Here is a 19,917-nt window from a genome sequence, read left to right as displayed (position 1 = left end):
TCAAATATAAAATTATTTAACTCATATGACACCTGCTGTGAAGAAAAAAAATTGTAGTGCAAAAATTACGATTTTGTTTTGCTGCACCTTTACTAAAAAATGTGATGAGATCAAAAACATAGTATATGCCCCAAAAGGTATTAATAACAAATACCAGCTTGCCCTGAAAAAAACAGCCATTGCACAGCTCTATTGAAGAAAAAATAAAAAAGGTCAGATTATTTTAAGCTGCTAAAAGCCAGTAAAATATAATAAAAAAATATACATGTGTGCTATTAACATAATTATTCTTACCTAAAGAATCATGTGCTCAGGTGATTTTTACTGCACAAACCCTAAAAATGTAATGGAAAAAATAATAGTGGCATTGTGGTTTTTTTTCTCCATTTCATCGCACAAAAGGTGAGGAAACAATGAAAACAGAAAAACAAAAATTGGCCGCATCATTAAGGGTTAACCTCTTAACGCAAAATGACATATAGGTGCATGTATGGATTTACCGCGGAATTAATGCGGGTTTGGTGTGGGTTCCACCTGCGGTTTTACACCTGCGGATTCCTATTATGGAGCAGGTGTAAACCGCTGCGGAAATCGCACAAATAATTGACATGATGCGGAAAATACAACGCAGCGTTTCCGCGCTGTATTTTCCGCACCATGGGCACAGCGGATTTGATTTTCCATAGGTTTACATGGTGTTGTAAACCGCATGGAAAACAGTTGCAAATCCGTCTTTCTCCGTTTTTTCTTCAGATTGGAATGCCAGGGCTGCTTATTGATTTTTTGATTTCTATTGTGTCCAAGAGAACCGGGTGGACAGCTGAGGTAATTGTGAAGTCACAGAAAGCAGTCGCCACGTATGCATCATAAGATGAAGGTGTAAGATGTGAGATGAACCAGAGAGAACTTAACTATTGCACATGCTAAATGTTAGCAATGGTTCATGAATATTAGGGTATGTTAACAATTTCCTAAACTTAAAGACAGGCAATTTAAAATGAACAATGTATTAATTAGACCCATACTATAGCAAACAACCTACTAATAATACTTTCAAACATACGAGATCGTAGATGCTACTATGAAATATATCCCTCAACATTGAAATTGTAACACCTAGAAGGAAAAATTGTGGAATTATGGAAACCATGTTTAAAACCTTCTGGTCAAAATACATTGATTTTGCTGACTGAGCCTGTGCTCCCTAAATGGATGTTCCTGAAATAAACGTAAAGATTTTAGTCTACTCACAAAATGATGGATATCTGTTAAACTACACCTTCTATAGGTTGGTTATAGTCCTGCCATAGGTGGACCATTGACCTTACACTACTGCTCTCAAAGACTAACAAGGTGAAGAACAAGACAGCAATGGAGGCTTGAATGGAGGTCTATCCAATTCAGTGATAAGTCCTGCTTTTGTCTTGTACACAATGATGGCCAGAGTTTCATCTGGTTCCCATATGAGCTGTGCAACGAAAAGGTCTTTATGAATGAACACCACACCGGTCCTACTCCTGAGATTATGGTGTTGGGTGCAATAATATATGGTAGCTGAACCACTCTAGTTTCCATTCCAGATTCACTCACTAACAGCTCAGTGTTACATTTATTTGGTCATGGTACCAGTGGTACACTTGTTTCTCCAAAATGTCCCAGGAGCCTTATTTCAATATGACACTGCTAAGCCGCATGTTGCTCATGTTACTCTTAGAAGCCTGTGTGGCCATGCTACCATGGCACGCAGCGTCTCCGGACTTGTCTTTCATCAAGCACATGTGAGACATCATTGCTCGGCAATTGTAAAAGCTGCTGGTGGCAGCAGATCTTGATGATTTGCTTGCACAAGTGCATTCAGCGTGACAGAACAATCTGCAGTCGACAATTAATAACTTCATCAATAGCATATAAAAACATTTGATCACGTGTATTTCTGCTTGTGGCGTTCATACTTGATACTGAAAAAATGAAGATGTATTTATTTATTTAAAGGATGATACAGATATAAAGTTTATAGATAATAATTAGTGATGAGCGAGTGCACTTGTTGCTCGGGCTTTCCCGAGCACGCTCGTGTGACCTCCGAGTATTTGTTAGTGTTCGGAGATTTAGTTTTCATCACGGCAGCTGAATGATTTACAGCTACTAGCCAGACTGAGTACATATGGGGGTTGCCTTGTTGCTAGGGAATCCCCACATGTAATCAAGCTGTCTAATGGTTGTAAGTCATTCAGCTGCTGGGATAAAAACTAAATCTCCGAACACTAACAAATACTCGGAGGTCACCCAAGCGTGCTCGGGAAAACGCGAACAATGAGTATACTCGCTCATCACTAATAATAATATAACTATTGAACATTCACAAACTCCCCTCTCCCGCTCTCTGACCACAACCTTCTTTGATTCTCTATCAAGAACTGCCATCCCACTCAGGTCACCCCCACTTTCCACATTTATAGAAACATACAGGCCTTTAACACCCAGAAACTTATGAAGTACTTGCAGTCCTCATTGGCCCCTATATCCTCCATCTATAGTGCTGATTCTGCACTGGAGCATTACACTGAAACCCTGCAAAGTGCCCTGGATGAAATTGCAACTCCTATACATAGAAAAACTTGGCACAGACGGCGACAACCTGCAAACACGTTTCCTGCAGGAGTGCTCCATCTCAAAAATATTTCTAGAATTCGCCCTTTTCTTACTTTCGACTCTGCAAAAACTCTTACTGTTTCACTTATTCATTCTCGTATGGACTATTTTAACTCTCTACTAATCGGTCTTGCTCTTACCAAACTTTCCCCTCTCCAATCTGTCCTGAATGCTGCAGCCAGGATCATATTCCTCACCATTTGTTATACCGATGCCTCTACCTTGTGCTAGTCATTACACTGGTTACCCATCCACTCCAGAATCCAATACAAATTGCTCTCATCCACAAAGCACTCCATGGCTCAGCACCACCCTACATCTCCTCCTTGGTCTCAGTTTACCACCCTACCCATGCTCTCCGTTCTGCTAATGACCTGAAGTTAGCATCCTCAATAATCAGAACCTCCCACTCCAATCTCCAAGACTTTTCACGTGCTGTGCCAATTCTTTGGAATGCACTACCCAGGTTAATACGATTAATCCCCAATCCCCACAGTTTTAAGCGTGCCCTAAAAACGCATTTGTTCAGACTGGCCTACCACCTCAACGCTTTAACTTAACTATCCCTGGATGGCCCATTCAAAAAACGTAAACCATAATCAGGTTCCTCGCATCATGTTCTCATACACTTTATACAGTTAATAGCCCTCTGTGTTTGTACTGTTACATATTTAGGCTGTCAACTGGTTCATGCAGCTTTACATGAACACCCGAGCCTTACACTATGGCTGGTCCGAACAACGAAAGCAATTGTTACCATCCACCTCTCGTGTCTCCCTTTTTCCTCACAGATTGTAAGCTTGCGAGCAAGGCCCTCATTCATCTTGGTATCTGTTTTGAACTGTGATTATTGTTATGCTGTAATGTCTATTGTCTGTACAAGTCCCCTCTATAATTGTAAAGCGCTGCAGAATATGTTGTCGCTATATAAATAAAATTATTTTTATTATTATTATTATTATTATTATTAACATTTCAGTCTTTTATATGTTAATAATCTGATTTAAATTGTTTATTTAGGATAAAGAAAAAAGACACCGAGAATTACGTTACAAATCTAGCAAGCCATATGAGCACATATGGATGTAAGTATGATATTGTATTTAGACTATTGAAATATATTGTACTACATACGCTAACCACTAATCACCTGTAAGAGGGTCACTGGTAATGTGCTGGAGAGGAGATATGTTTAACTGAGGTTATTAGCTTCAGTTTTATAAACCTGGAAGTTTTGCTCCTGGCATGTTATGTGCTGTGGGGGTTAATCTGCCATGACAGAGCCAGGTTTAACAGGTGAGGTGAACAGCTGAAGAGTTGGGCGGGACAGCTGTTCACCATATCTCCACCCAAGGGAAGAGTCCAGGAGGTAAAAGTGAATCCTTTGGACCTAATGATTGTTCTGTGTACCCTGGAGGGGAGCTGACCTCCAGAGCTGGGCTCATGGTAAACAGAGCTAAATCCTGTTTCCTGTACGGGTGAACCCTGCAGTTATAAGGGCTGTTTTGTTTATGTCAAGAAGATTGTACATTCCTATTTCTTTGGTTTGGACTGGTTTATGAAGCCTGCTTTTAATAAACTAATTAAAATTGTAAACGAGAAATATTCCTGTGACTGTCTTGTTAAGCAGCTGAGTGAGACAATCTACCACACAGCCTTAAAAATAGAAAGGCCAGATTAGACTTTGCCAAAAAACATCTAAAAAAGCCAGCCCCTTTCTGGAGAAGCATTCTTTGGACAGATGAAGCTAAGATCAACCTTTACCAGAATAATGTGAAGAAGAAAGTATGGAGATGGCTTGGAACGGCTCATGATCTAAAGCACACTGCATCCTCCGTAAAACATTGTAGAGGCACTTTGCATGAGCATGCATGGCTTCTAATGGCACTTGGGTCACTAGTGTTTATTAATGATGTGACTGAAGACAGAAGCAGCTGGATGAATTCTGACATGTACAGGGAGATACTTTCTGCTCAGATTCTAACAAATGCAGCAAGGTTGATTTGGACATCGCTTCACAGCACAGACGGACAATGACCCAAAGCATACTGCAAAAGCAACCATGGAGTTTTTTAAAGCAAAGAAGAGGAATATTCTGCACTGGCCAAATTAATCACCAGATCTCAACCCCATCGAACATGTATTTCACAGGCTTAAGACAAAACATAAGGTAGGAAGACCCACAAGCAAGCAACAACTGAAGTCAGCAGTAGTAAAGGCCTGGCAAAGGAGGAAACCCAGCGTTTGGTGACATCCATGGCTTCCAGGCTTCAAGAACTCATTGCTTGCAAGAATCTACAAAGTATTACAAATTAAAATTTTATTTATGGGAAAGTTAATTTGCTTAATTACTTTTGAGCCATTGAAATGTCTTTATACTATGTTAGCCAGCAGCTAGAAAAATATTGAAACTGGAGAGTCCCCAGTGATTGATACCTTTTAATGGCTAACTGAAAAGATGTTAATAAATAGTAGCTTTAGAGACTACACAGGTTCTATGCCTGATGAAGAGATTTGAGTAGTCTCAGAAGCTTGCTATCTATTATCATCATCACTTCAATTAGTCATTAAAAGTATCCATCACTTACAGTAGGACTCTCAAATTTTAATGTTTTTCTAGAAAAATTATTGCAATTTCTAAACGTTTCTTAGGATATTTATTTTCAATCCCTTTAACTGAACCTCAATGTCTACACTTCAATTGCATCTCAGTTGTATCATTTTAAATAAAAATTAGTGGCATGCAGAGCCCAAATCACAAAGATTTGGTCAACGTTTAACATCTGGAACATTCATTGTAACTTGAGACCACGCAGTTATAGAAAACTAGTCATTATTTGTGTATTAAATGTAACACAAATACAATATATCAGTAATAAATAGTTACGGTAACTGTAAGAAAGAACTACTGAAAGCTGTAAGTCTTTCTTTATTCAGAAAATGCGCTTGTTGGGGATCCTTTACAATACTCAACGTACAGCAAAAATGAAGCCACTATTGTCTGAAAGAATAGCTTATTCCATTAGCTTAAAGCTTATAAGTAGGGATGAGATTTAGTTTTCATCCCAGCAACTGAATGATTTACAGCTACTAGCCAGCTTGAATACATGTGAGGATTCCCTAGCAACCAGGCAACCCCCACATGTACTCAGGCTGTCTAGTAGCTGTAAATCATTCAGCTGCAGTGATGAAAACAATCTCCGAACACGAACAAATACTTGGAGACCACCCGAGCGTGCCCGGGAAAACCCGAGCAACGAGTACACTCGCTCATCACTACTTTTACATGTAGTGCTTTAGAAGAGTATTACGGTGCATGCAGTACAAGTTGTGAGCAGTATAATGCAGGTAATATAGGAAAATAACAGTACAGTAAGTATGGTACAAATACAGAGTAGATCACTACACATAGTAAAGTATTTGTAAAAAGAGGGAAAAACCGAAATATAAGGTCCAATAAATGAAAATAGAAACCAATAGGTGAATGAAGTACAAAAATATTTATTTAGGACAAAAAAGAGGGAAGCACAAAGTGATAACAGGATGCTAACAACACAAAGTGTATATCTTCCCATTACACAAAATGACCACAAGAAAAAGAAAGATCATATAATACTGATATCAATAAACACATAGCATGTATAAACCACTAAGTGTGATAATTCTACAAAAGAGGAGTCAATGTACTCACAAACGTTCGACTAAATGCATGTAATTATGTTCAGTTTTCAGTTTGTTAACCAGCTAGCTATCCTATATTTATCCCTTATTTCAGTGCTCCACAGACCGCTACAACCTTTTTTCCTCCATCAAAACATAGTGTATAGGCATGGAGCATTACCATACCTATCTAGGTAGAAAGCAGAACAATATATACAGTGCAGAAAATAAGTATTTGATACACTGACGATTTTGCAAGTTTTCCCCCCTGCAAAGTATGGAGAGGTCTGTAATTTTTATCATAGATACACTTCAACTGTGAGAGATAGAATCTAAAAAAAATCCATAAAATCACATTGCATGATTTTGCGTAATTAATTAGCATTTTATTGTATGAAATAAGTAATTGACAAAATAGAAAAACAGAACTTAATATTTGGTACAGAAACCTTTGTTTGCCATTACAGAGGAAAGATATTTCCTGTAGGTCTTGACCAAGTTTGTCACACTGCATCAGGGATTTTGGCCCACTACTCCATACAGATCTTCTCCTGATCTTTCTGGATTCGGGGCTGTCACTGGGCGACATTGAGTTTCAGCTCCCTCCCAAGATTTTCTATTGGGTTCCGGTCTAGGGACTGGCTAGGCCATTCCAGGATCTTGAAATGCTACTTATAGAGCCATTCCTTAGTTGCCCTGGATGTGTATTTTGGGTCATTGTCATGCTGGAAGATCCAGCCATAACCCATCTTCAATGCTGTCCCCTTTGCAAAAAAGCACTCCCAAAGTATGATGTTTCCCACCATTATTCACAATTGGGATGGTGTTCTTGGGGATGTACTCATCCTTCTTCTTTCTCCAAACACTCCAAAGTTCTATTTTGGTCTCATTTGGCCACATGACCTTCTCCCATGCCTCCTCTGGATGATACAGATGGTCACTGGCAAACTTCAAATGGGCCTGACCACGTGTTGGTGTGAGCAGGGGGTCCTTGTGTGCACAACCTATAAATTATCTTCCAGAAATAAATGTTTGCTCCCAAAACAGCAAAAAACATTTAAACCTATAGTGCTACAGTCCAGGTTCTCATATTTATGTTTCTAGTACTATACAGCATGATGGAAGCAACAAAATTTGCAAAGTAATAAACTTTATTTAAATATTTCAAACAATAATATGTTATCAATAAATATGTGAGAATCACAAAAAACAGACAAAAACAGAAGACAAAAAATTTGCCAAAGCAGCAAACTGCAGGGTAGAACCCACACCACACTAAGTTAAATTGTGTATAAAAGGCCTCAATCTGAGATTCTATATATATGCATGGATACAGCCATGGCAATAGACTTGGTATAGGGATTCAAACAGGGAATGAGTGAACTGGGATAATAAATCATATTCAGAGAAAGTGACTAACCAGTTTAAAACTATATCCCGAAAAGGTAAATAGATTTAAGATTTAGCATATTAGCTTGCTATACCTGTAGCCATGGTTGATCTGTAGAGGGTGGGTAAATCCTGCTGCTGTGCTGCCAGGTGCCTCGACGCGCGTTTTGCCCGATGAGCTTCGTCAGGAGGCGTGGGGTCCTTGTGTGCCCTGCTGGATTTTAATCTATGACGGAGTAGTGTGTAACTAACAGTAATGTTTGATACTGTGGTCCCAGCTAGCTTCAGGTCATTGACCAGGTCCTCCCGTGTAGCTCTGGACTGATTCCTCACCTTTCTCAGAATCATTCTTACTATACAATGAGAGATCTTGCATGGAGCCCTAGACCGAGGAAAATTTGCAGTCATCACATGTTTCTTCGAATTTTTAATAATTGTGCCAACAGTTGTTGACTTCTCATGAAGCTGCTGTTAGGGCTAGCGGAACGCACCAAATAATAAGACTGATAGTGTACGGTGCGTTCGTAGCCCGGGGTCCACCGTGCAGAGATGGAACCTGCTGCTGAGTAATGACGGACTATATGGAGGTACTCATAAGTATACTCGCGTGGGTTAAACTTCACCCAACGTGAAGGAAGCGATCCTGTTGCGTCACAGGGTCGCGGTACCGCACATAGAAGGCGAGCAAGCAGTCAGCGAACTTAACCCCAACTAGGATTGAAGTCCGATTAGACCCTTGCTGGCACAACACCGCAACAGGGTGTGTTAGGCAACTCTGATAATTAGAGCACCGAAGTGCGAACTGTGCCGTGCTGGCAGGCACCACTAAGCACCCAGACGTGGGTCAGGAAGCGCACTGCTGGCGCGTGGCGCCGCACTGGCGGTCACAGCAATAGACGCTGATACGTGTGTGACACGTTGAGTGATTTGTCGGGCGCTAGATAGCAGCCATACTCCATACGCGAACAGTCATACAATAGGGTAGGGGTATTTAATGAACGACTAGCACTCACAACAAACACACGTATTCAATTGTACACTAGCGCATGGCCGTGCGGTCATGCGCAGTTTATATAATTGCAGGACAGGAAGTGGCCACAGAAACTTTGCCCTTCCAAGACCTGCCAAGAGGACCAATGGAATGCGCTGCAGAGCCAGAGCACATGACCCTCGATCTCCAGCGGGAGATCTTGCTCTGGGCATGCTCAGTGTGCGCAAACAAGGACTTAGTCCCAGGGAAGTCCGCTCGCCGCTGACCAGCACTGACTTTAATGGCAGGAGCTGAAGAAGCAGCAGTAACTCTCTGTACAGAGTGAGAGCGAGCAAGACACTGGGAGCGACGTCCCTGCTGAGCAGACTCCACTGCGGCTGGAGGAGAATGGGAGACCGCAGCGGAGACGGATCGAGATTCCCCCTGTGCAGCAGAGGAAACTCGACTCCTAACATTACCCCCCCTCCTAGGGCCCCCCCCCTCCTTGGGCCTCGCTACGCTCGAAGGCAGCAATGAGCTGCGGGGCCCGAATGTTTTCAGCAGGCTCCCAAGACCTGTCCTCTGGACCATAACCCTTCCAATCCACCAAATAAAACTTTTTGCCGCGTACCACCTTGCACCCCAAAATAGCGTTCACCTCATAATCGTCCGTAGACGAACCTGATGTCCCGGCAGATGACTCGGAAAACCGGGACATGTATACGGGTTTCAAGAGGGACACATGAAAGGTGTCGGTGATACCCAAGCGTGGAGGAAGAGCCAGGCGGTAGACCACAGGATTAACCTGTTCGAGAACCTTGAAGGGACCCAAGTAGCGAGGAGCAAACTTAATGGACTCAACTCGCAGCCTGATGTTACGGGCGGAGAGCCACACCAAGTCGCCAGGGGCAAAAGTCGGAGCGGGGCGCCGATGAACATCGGCGGAGGACCTCATTCTCTCCTTGGAGGCCCGAATGGCATCCTGCGTGCGATCCCAAATGTCCCGTGCCTCCACAGCCCAGTCTGCCACCCTGGGATCAGCGGAAGACACAGGCATGGGCACAGGAACACGCGGATGCTGGCCGTAATTTAAGAGGAATGGAGTCTGACCGGTAGAGTCGGCTGCGGCATTGTTAAGTGCAAACTCTGCCCACGGTAGCAAGGATGCCCAGTCATCCTGTCTGGCAGAAACAAAATGTCGCAGATATGTGACCAAGGTCTGGTTGGCCCTTTCTACCAACCCATTCGTCTCGGGATGATATGCCGAAGAGAGATTTAACTCAATACTGAGTAGACGACATAGCTCCCTCCAGAATCGAGACGCAAACTGGGGACCCCGGTCACTAACAATTTTGTCTGGCATACCGTGTAAGCGAAAGATATGCTTGATAAACAAGACAGCCAACGCCCGTGCAGATGGTAGCCATGGAAGAGGCACCAAATGCACCATTTTGGAAAAATGATCGGTGATCACCCAGATAATGGTGCAATTACGAGACTTGGGTAACCCAACCACAAAGTCCATCCCGACCATCTCCCAGGGCCTGTCAGCCACGGGCAGAGGATAAAGCAACCCAGCTGGCCGTTGCCGAGGAGTCTTGTTCCTGGCGCAAGAGACACATGCCCGAACGTACTCCGTGACATCACGAGCCATATGCGGCCACCAGTATGTCCTCGCCAGTAACTCTGATGTCCTTTTAGTACCAAAATGTCCACCCACCCTGGACGAGTGCGCCCAAGAGAGAACCTCCGGTCGCAAACTAGATGGAACAAAAGTCTTGCCCGGGGGCACAGACTCCAGCGAAACCGGGGCCACGGTTCTCAAACTCTCGTTGGGGACAATAAGCCGAGGCTCCTCCTCCTCCTCCGCAGATGACACAACGGAGCGAGAGAGAGCGTCAGCCCGAATGTTCTTCTCCCCAGAAAGGAAATGGAGGGTGAAATGAAATCGGGAGAAGAACAAGGACCATCTGGCCTGGCGAGAATTCAACCGCTGAGCTGTCTGCAGATACACCAAATTTTTGTGATCTGTGAAGACTTGGAAGGGAAAACGTGCTCCCTCCAAGAGATGTCTCCACTCCGAGAAAGCCAACTTCATGGCTAGCAACTCCCTGTCCCCGATGGAATAATTCCTCTCTGCTGGTGCGAAGGTCTTGGAGAAAAAGAAGCAAGGATGCTTCCGACCTTGAGCATCCTTTTGGAAGAGAACTGCTCCAGCACCAACAGAAGAGGCATCCACCTCCATGATAAATGGCTTATCAACATCGGGGTGATGAAGAATGGGAGCGCTAGCGAAGTGTGACTTTATAGAGATAAAAGTCTTGGAGACCTCCTCAGACCACAATTTGGGATTCGCCCCCTTCTTGGTGAGGGCAACCAAGGGAGCTACCAAAGTTGAGAAATGCGGGATGAACTGGCGATAATAATTGATGAACCCCATAAAGCGCTGCACCGCTTTAAGAGAATGGGGTTCCTGCCAGTCCATCACAGCCTGTAGTTTGGCAGGATCCATAGCCAATCCCTGGGCTGAGATGATGTAGCCTAGGAAAGGTAAGGACTCCTGCTCAAACATACACTTCTCCAACTTGGCATAGAGGGAGTTTGCCCGTAGGAGGTCGAAGACTTTGCAAACATCTCTCCGGTGGGAGTCAATATCTGGAGAGTAGATGAGAATATCATCCAGATAGACTACGACCGAGGTGGAAAGCATATCCCGGAAGATATCGTTCACAAAGTCTTGGAAAACGGCTGGGGCATTACAGAGCCCAAAGGGCATCACCAGATATTCATAGTGCCCATCCCTGGTGTTAAAAGCCGTCTTCCATTCGTCCCCCTCACGGATGCGAATCAGGTTGTAAGCACCCCGCAGATCTAATTTAGTAAATACCCTTGCTCCCCGAAGCCTATCGAACAGTTCAGATATCAAAGGCAAAGGGTATTTATTCTTAACGGTGATGGCGTTAAGACCCCTGTAGTCTATGCATGGACGCAATTCCCCACTCTTCTTCTGCACGAAGAAGAACCCTGCCCCAGCAGGTGACACTGACTTCCTGATGAACCCTCTTGCCAGATTTTCCTGGATGTACTGTGACATTGCCTCCATCTCCGGGAGAGATAACGTATAGACTCGACCCTGGGGAGGCTCAGCACCAGGCAAGAGGTCAATAGGACAGTCATAGGGGCGATGGGGCGGAAGGGTCTCCGCCGCCTTTTTGGAGAATACGTCTCCATATGACCAATACTGCTTGGGGAGAGAGGAAAGATCTGCGGGTACCTCAGTTGTAGCTACCTGAACGCACTCCCTCTGTCACCTACCCCCACAAGATTCACCCCATCCCAGAATTCTGCCTGAGGACCACTCGATATGAGGAGAGTGGTACCGTAGCCAAGGTATTCCCAACAGGACTTCATCAATTCCCTCTGGAATGACGAGCAGGGAAATAATCTCCTGATGAGATGGCGACATGGACAGAGTAAAAGGGATGGTCTGGTGAGTTATCTGTGAGGGCAGAGTCGACCCATTCACCACTCGTACCGTTACAGGTTGAGCTAGCATAACCAGAGGTATTGCGTGGCGTTGGGCGAAGGCAGAAGACATAAAATTGCCCTCCGCCCCAGAATCCACGCAGAGCTCTACCGAGTGGGAGAATGAGCCTATAGTAATTGTCCCCTTAAAGGACAATTTAGAGGCAAACGTCGCCGTGTCTAGTGTACCTCCACCTACGACCACTAGACGCTGACGTTTCCTCGACCGCTGAGGACATCTGGTGGCTAAATGTCCAGACTGCTGGCAAACATGACAGACCCTGAGTGCACAAGCGGTCCGGGACTTAGGTCCCGCTTGTGACACTTCCCTGGCCTCATGTGACTCAGGAACCAGGACCGGAGATTCCAGAGGTTTGGCGAAAGTAGGAGCCAGCCGAAACCTCTGCCTACACTGGGCTCGCTCTAACCTCCGCTCGTTAAAACGGAGGTCAATTCGAGTGGAGACTGTTATTAACTCCTCCAGTGTGGCAGGAATCTCCCTAGTGGCCAGAGCGTCCTTTACATGGTCAGCCAAGCCCCTCCAAAATATGGGGATAAGAGCTTTATCCGACCATTCCAGCTCAGATGCTAAAGTGCGGAATTGGACGGCAAAATGACTGACCAAGGACTCACCCTGAGTTAATGCCAGCAGTTGGAGCGCAGTGTCATGGGTGACTTGAGGTCCTAAAAAGACCTGTTTTAAAGTGCTCAAAAACAGAGGAGCACTCTGCACCACATGATCGCCACGCTCCCACAGCGGCGTAGCCCATTCCAACGCCCTGTCCGACAATAGAGACACAATAAATCCCACCTTAGCCCGCTCTGTGGGGAAACGTGCAGCCAGAAGCTCGAGATGAATAGAGCACTGACTCACGAATCCCCTACAAAATTTGCTATTACCAGAAAATTTTTCTGGCAGCGGGAGGCGAGAAAATGTCGGAACAGGGGTGGCAATGGACAAAGTTGCTGCAGCCACGCTGGCAGCCTGTACAGCAACTGCGGTAACATCCACAGCTGAGGTTGCGCTCTCGAGAGCCGCCAACCTACCCTCCAGCTGCTGTATATACCGCAGGGATTGCTGTTTGTCCGTCATCACTAGCCAGACCCTGGCGCTAGTGTAATGTTAGGGCTAGCGGAACGCACCAAATAATAAGACTGATAGTGTACGGTGCGTTCGTAGCCCGGGGTCCACCGTGCAGAGATGGAACCTGCTGCTGAGTAATGACGGACTATATGGCGGTACTCATAAGTATACTCGCGTGGGTTAAACTTCACCCAACGTGAAGGAAGCGATCCTGTTGCGTCACAGGGTCGCGGTACCGCACATAGAAGGCGAGCAAGCAGTCAGCGAACTTAACCCCAACTAGGATTGAAGTCCGATTAGACCCTTGCTGGCACAACACCGCAACAGGGTGTGTTAGGCAACTCTGATAATTAGAGCACCGAAGTGCGAACTGTGCCGTGCTGGCAGGCACCACTAAGCACCCAGACGTGGGTCAGGAAGCGCACTGCTGGCGCGTGGCGCCGCACTGGCGGTCACAGCAATAGACGCTGATACGTGTGTGACACGTTGAGTGATTTGTCGGGCGCTAGATAGCAGCCATACTCCATACGCGAACAGTCATACAATAGGGTAGGGGTATTTAATGAACGACTAGCACTCACAACAAACACACGTATTCAATTGTACACTAGCGCATGGCCGTGCAGTCATGCGCAGTTTATATAATTGCAGGACAGGAAGTGGCCACAGAAACTTTGCCCTTCCAAGACCTGCCAAGAGGACCAATGGAATGCGCTGCAGAGCCAGAGCACATGACCCTCGATCTCCAACGGGAGATCTTGCTCTGGGCATGCTCAGTGTGCGCAAACAAGGACTTAGTCCCAGGGAAGTCCGCTCGCCGCTGACCAGCACTGACTTTAATGGCAGGAGCTGAAGAAGCAGCAGTAACTCTCTGTACAGAGTGAGAGCGAGCAAGACACTGGGAGCGACGTCCCTGCTGAGCAGACTCCACTGCGGCTGGAGGAGAATGGGAGACCGCAGCGGAGACGGATCGAGATTCCCCCTGTGCAGCAGAGGAAACTCGACTCCTAACAGCTGCTTGCCTATTGTCCTGTAGCACATCCCAGCCTTGTGCAGGTCTACAATTTTGTCCCTGGTGTCCTTAGACAGCTCTTTGGTCTTAGCCATGGTGGAGAGGTTGGAGTGTGATTGAGTGTGTGGACAGGTATCTTTTGTACAGGTAACGAGTTCAAACAGGTGCACTTAATACGGGTAATGACTGCAGAGTAGGAGGGCTTCTTAAAACTTCTGAGAACCAGAATTCTTGCTGGTTGGTTGGTGATCAAATACGTATTTCAAGCAATAAAATGCAATTTAATTTAATATGTCAAAATCATACAATGTAATTTTCTGGTCTCTATTTTTAGATTCTGTCTCTTACAGTTGAAGTGTACCTGCGATAAAAATTACAGACCTCCATTTTTTGTAGGTAGGAAAACTTGCAAAATCAGCAATGTATCAAATACTTATTTTCCCCACTGTATAGCACATCAAGAGAGAAGTATAGTACATGTAACACAAGCAAAGAGTCGACAGTATACCTGATACAGGTAGAAGACAGTACAATTAATGTAGCATAGGCAGAGAGTAGTCGAACAGGTAGTACTGTATATGTAAGTAAGAGTATAAAGTAATAAAGTGCATGTAGAACATGTTGCAATCAGTACAGTACTGGTAGTAGAGAGAGGGAGAAGTTCAGTACATGTAGTACAAGTAAGGAGCATTTAAGTACACATAGTACAGGTAGAAATCACAACCATATGTGTATCAAAGGAAGAGAGAAATGCAGTATATGTAGCACAAGCAAAAACTCAAACAGTATATGTATGTAGAAGAGGTAGAGGGCAGAACAAAACATGTTACCCAGGCAGAGAGCAATTTTACAGTTCGCTAGCAGTATTGTACATTTAGTACAGGTAGAAAGCAGTACAGTACATATAGTATAGGCTGAGAACAATACAGTATATTCAATACAGGTGGAAATCAGTACAGTACACATAATGCAACCAGAATGCACAACTCCTCCTGTTCTGTAGTCCCAAGTATACTCCCATTTACTGTATATGCAGAATCGATCCTAGCACGGATCCTTGCAGTCCCCACTGCTGACTATATCCCATGTAGAGATCATACAATTTATGACGACTCTTTGTTTCCTGTCATTTAGCCAATTCCTTCTGCATATAGTTTCTCTTAGTCCCTGCGTCTGTAGCTTCAGTAAAAGGCAGTTATGTGGTACAGTATCAAATGCCTTTGCAAAGTACAGATAAATCACATCAGTCGCATTACCAACATTCAGATTTGCACTTACTTCCACATAGAAACCCAACATGTTAGTTAGACATGACCTATCTTTCATGAATCTGTGCTGGATATCATTTATTATATTATTCTCTGCAATATATTTCTGCAGATCATCTCTTATGGTAACCTCAAAAAACTTTGCATACTACTGATATCAGACTTACCGGACGGTAGTTACCTGGATCCACCTTCTTACCTTTCTTCTATATAGGTATCACACGAGCCATCCTCCAATCCTGTAGCACCACCCCTGTTACAAGAGAGTCTAAGAATATGAGATACAGTGGTCTGTCAAGTACTGAGCTCAATTCCCTCAATATCCGTGGATGAATGCCATGGGTGCTGGGAGATTTGCTATTTTTTAATTTGATCAGACATAGATGTCCTTCTTCTTGTGTTAAACTAGTTATATCAGGTACTAGTGAACTTTGATTTTTGCCTTGATGAAAGATCACTGGAACAAACAGATCATTGGTGAGCATAGATGAAAAGAGCCTGTTTAATAACTAAGCCTTTTCTTTGTCCGCTATAATTATCTTGTTAATATCATCTTTTAATGGGGCCAATAGCATCTGTTTTTTTTCTTCTTGGCATTGATGTAGTTATAAAATAAAATTGGGAGATTTATTTTAGTCGCTGCCGATTTGCTGATCTGTAGATAGCTTTGCTAGCTTGACTTCTTTTTTATATTTTTTATTTAGATCTTATACACCTGAAATGTTATTATGAACAAAAACCACTGATACATCTCAAATATCCATATAAGCTGGCACCACCAATCTAAGAAAACCAGCATAAAGTGTATAAGGACACTCCCATGTAATATATCCTATAGAGAACAATGGCGTTATAGTCCAAAAAAGTATTTTAAAACCAAAAACATTTTATTTAAATAATCAGACATAAGAACAGTTCACAAGGCAGTATACATATACAATAGGTCAAACAGATAAACAGGCTCAGGTGTGAAGACCAAACCACATCCCAAATGTGTGAGCAGAACCAAGGGAGTGCTACTCTACCTGGATAATATTAGCGTATAATAGGTGCGTATCAGATATACCACTGCAGCTAGCATAAATGTAAAGTGAACGGGTACCTCAAAGTGATATTAATAGCACAAGGGTTCCAAACCCAAAGGAGGCGGAGTACCAGATAAGAGTCTCACTAAATGCTGTCAAGCAGAAGCACTGACACACAGCACCAAGAAAAATGTAACCTAATAAATAAATTAGGAGAACAGCTTACCCATGGATATATCTGCGGGATGGGAGGTCTAGTGCAGCCCCGACGCGCGTTTTGCGTGGGCTTCCTCAGGGGTCTGTCAAGCATGACAGGTTGAGAGCAGTACACTATATGTAATATAGAGAGTAATACTTGACACGTAGAAGCAAAGGACAGTATGTAGTATAGATAATGAGCAGCTTAGTACAGGTAGTAAAGGTAGAGTACAGTATATGTAGTATAGGTGGAATAATGCAGACCATGTAGAGAGAAGTATTGTAACTGAAGATAAGGAAATTGTGTCACTAAAAATATTGTGACTAATTAAATTGTTACCTGAGGGCGTACTGTATGATGTTCATTTCAGAATATTGGTACTTTTATCACCATCTATAGCGGTGTTAAATAAAACTAAGTGATAAAATGTGATAATATATAAATTAAATAATATTCATATTTTATTGATTTTTGTTTCAGCTCTTTTTTTGATGGAGAAAATATCTTTTACTCTGGCATCAGCTAATGACACCATCACAAACTGTGCACTGTCTGATAATGCATTTTCGGATCAAATCAACAACATTGACGACTATTTTATTCCTATTCTGGATAATGAATTTCTTAAAGTAAGTGAAGTTGAAAACAAAATATACCTTCACATCAGCAGTAAATTTTGAGGCCACTTGGCAGCAAGTTTTTAATTACCATGCAGTGTACCCACAGCAAAATGAAGGATTACATAATTCCCATTGAAGTCTGCTGCCTGTATAAGGCTACGTACACACTGCGTCTTTGCACTTGCTGACAGATAGACGGGTGCAACTGTGTATCAAATATCAAATGTTGTGAATGTATAGCAGCAAATTAAGAACACCGTAATACAACTAAAACAGGGTATATACACAATATTATTTACACGCTGCCACTCTATATTCACAACTAGTATACGGCCTGTCGCCACTATCAAAGCAATATGAAGATCCGTACATTCCCCAACGGGAGTTTACGTTACTCAATGTTAGGCCGCAAGTCCCATATTGATGGGTCACTAGGCACACATGACAACTATTCGCCTCTATTCCTGAAGCACTGCGTGATTCCCCCCTCCCTCTATACCATACATTTGCATCGGGGGTTGCGCTTCATACGAATGTCTCTCTCCTGCAGCTCGATCGCCTATCCCAGTTCTGGTTCTGCACGCACGACTTTGATGAACCAACACGGGCCTCTTGTCTCTGAGTCTGGGCTGTTAGGTCTCCACTCGAGTCTGGTCTCTTGGTGGGTCGTCACTCGAGTCTGGTCTCTTGTAATGTAGGTTTAGGCATTACAGTGTTTGTGTTCTCTCTCATTCGTCCCTTAACACAGTCAGCCTACTGAATACATCGGGAGCTTTTCCAGACATATTCTGTAACAGTGCCATAGGTAATTATTCACAAGGCGTGGGTCTAAAGTGGATTTTAACAGCCTCCGTCTGGCCAGTATGCAGATGCGTACTGCTTGTTTAAAGGGAACCTACCACGTCCTAATGCCCTCCAACCCAGCAGCATTCACATATGTAGGACTAAATTCCCTGCCTAACCAACCATGTATGGTATTTTTGAGTTAAATCAATGTTTTTTTTTGTTTTTTTTTAACCCCTTCCCGACCTTTGACGCCACGTAGGCGTCATGAAAGTCGGTGCCAATCCGACCCATGACGCCTATGCGGCGTCATGGAAAGATCGCGTCCCTGCAGATCGGGTGAAAGGGTTAACTCCCATTTCACCCGATCTGCAGGGACAGGGGGAGTGGTAGTTTAGCCCAGGGGGGGTGGCTTCACCCCCTCGTGGCTACGATCGCTCTGATTGGCTGTTGAAAGTGAAACTGCCAATCAGAGCGATTTGTAATATTTCACCCATTATAACGGGTGAAATATTACAATCCAGCCATGGCCGATGCTGAAATATCATCGGCCATGGCTGGAAATACTAGTGTGCCCCCACCCCACCCCTCCGATCGCCCCCCCACCCCCCCGATCTGGCCGGTACACTGCTCCGGCTCCCCTCCGCCCTGTGCTCCGCTCCCCCCCGTGCTCGTGTCCGCTCCCCCCGTGCTCCAATCACCCCCCCGTGCTCCAATCACCCCCCCTGCACTCCGATCCACCCCCCCCCGTGCTCCGTTCCACCCCCCCGTGCTCCATTCCAGCCCCCCCGTGCTCCGTTCCACGCCCCCCGCGCTCCGTTCCACCCCTCCCGCGCTCCGATCCCCCCCCCCGTGCTCCGATCCCCCCCCCCCCCCGTGCTCCGATCCCCCCCCGTGGTCCCCCCCCACCCTATCATACTTACCGATCCAGCCGTGGTCCCGTCCGTCTTCTCCCGGGCGCCGCCATCTTCCAAAATGGCGGGCGCATGTGCAGTGCGCCCGCCGAATCTGCCGGCCGGCAGATTCGTTCCAAAGTGCATTTTGATCACTGAGATATAATCTATCTCAGTGATCAAAATAAAAAAAATAATAAATGACCCCCCCCCCCCTTTGTCACCCCCATAGGTAGGGACAATAAAAAAATAAAGAAATTTTTTTTTTTCCACTAATGTTAGAATAGGGTTAGGGTTAGGGGTAGGGTTAGGGTTAGGGGTAGGGTTAGGGGTAGGGTTAGGGGTAGGGTTAGGGGTAGGGTTAGGGGTAGGGTTAGGGGTAGGGTTAGGAATGTGCACACGTATTCTGGTCCTCTGCGGATTTTTCCGCTGCGGATTTGATAAATCCGCAGTGCTAAACCGCTGCGGATTTATGGCGGATTTACCGCGTTTTTTTCTGCGCATTTCACTGCGGTTTTACAATTGCGATTTTCTATTGGAGCAGTTGTAAAACCGCTGCGGAATCCGCACAAAGAAGTGACATGCTGCGGAATGTAAACCGCTGCGTTTCCGTGCAGTTTTTCTGCAGCATGTGCACAGCGATTTTTGTTTCCCATAGGTTTACATTGAACTGTAAACTCATGGGAAACTGCTGCGGATCCGCAGCGTTTTCCGCAGCGTGTGCACATACCTTTAGAATTAGGCTATGTGCACACGGTGCGGATTTGGCTGCGGATTCGCAGCAGTGTTCCATCAGGTTTACAGTACCATGTAAACATATGAAAAACCAAATCCGCT

General features: G+C 44.6%; 1 protein-coding gene across 1 annotated transcript in view; it reads left to right on the top strand.

Moving 5' to 3' along the window:
* ERICH6B (glutamate rich 6B) overlaps positions 1-19,917 on the top strand; it is a 329,007-nt gene that overhangs the window by 197,416 nt on the left and 111,674 nt on the right. Inside the window, exons 8-9 of the mRNA XM_069760223.1 lie at positions 3,673-3,737; positions 17,265-17,413. Coding sequence (XP_069616324.1) covers positions 3,673-3,737; positions 17,265-17,413 — 214 coding nt within the window. The remainder of the gene's footprint in view (positions 1-3,672; positions 3,738-17,264; positions 17,414-19,917) is intronic.

The sequence above is a fragment of the Ranitomeya imitator genome, chromosome 3 (genome assembly GCF_032444005.1).
Source record: "Ranitomeya imitator isolate aRanImi1 chromosome 3, aRanImi1.pri, whole genome shotgun sequence".
Classification (NCBI taxonomy): domain Eukaryota; kingdom Metazoa; phylum Chordata; class Amphibia; order Anura; family Dendrobatidae; genus Ranitomeya; species Ranitomeya imitator.
This window is presented reverse-complemented; position numbering and strand designations above follow the sequence as displayed.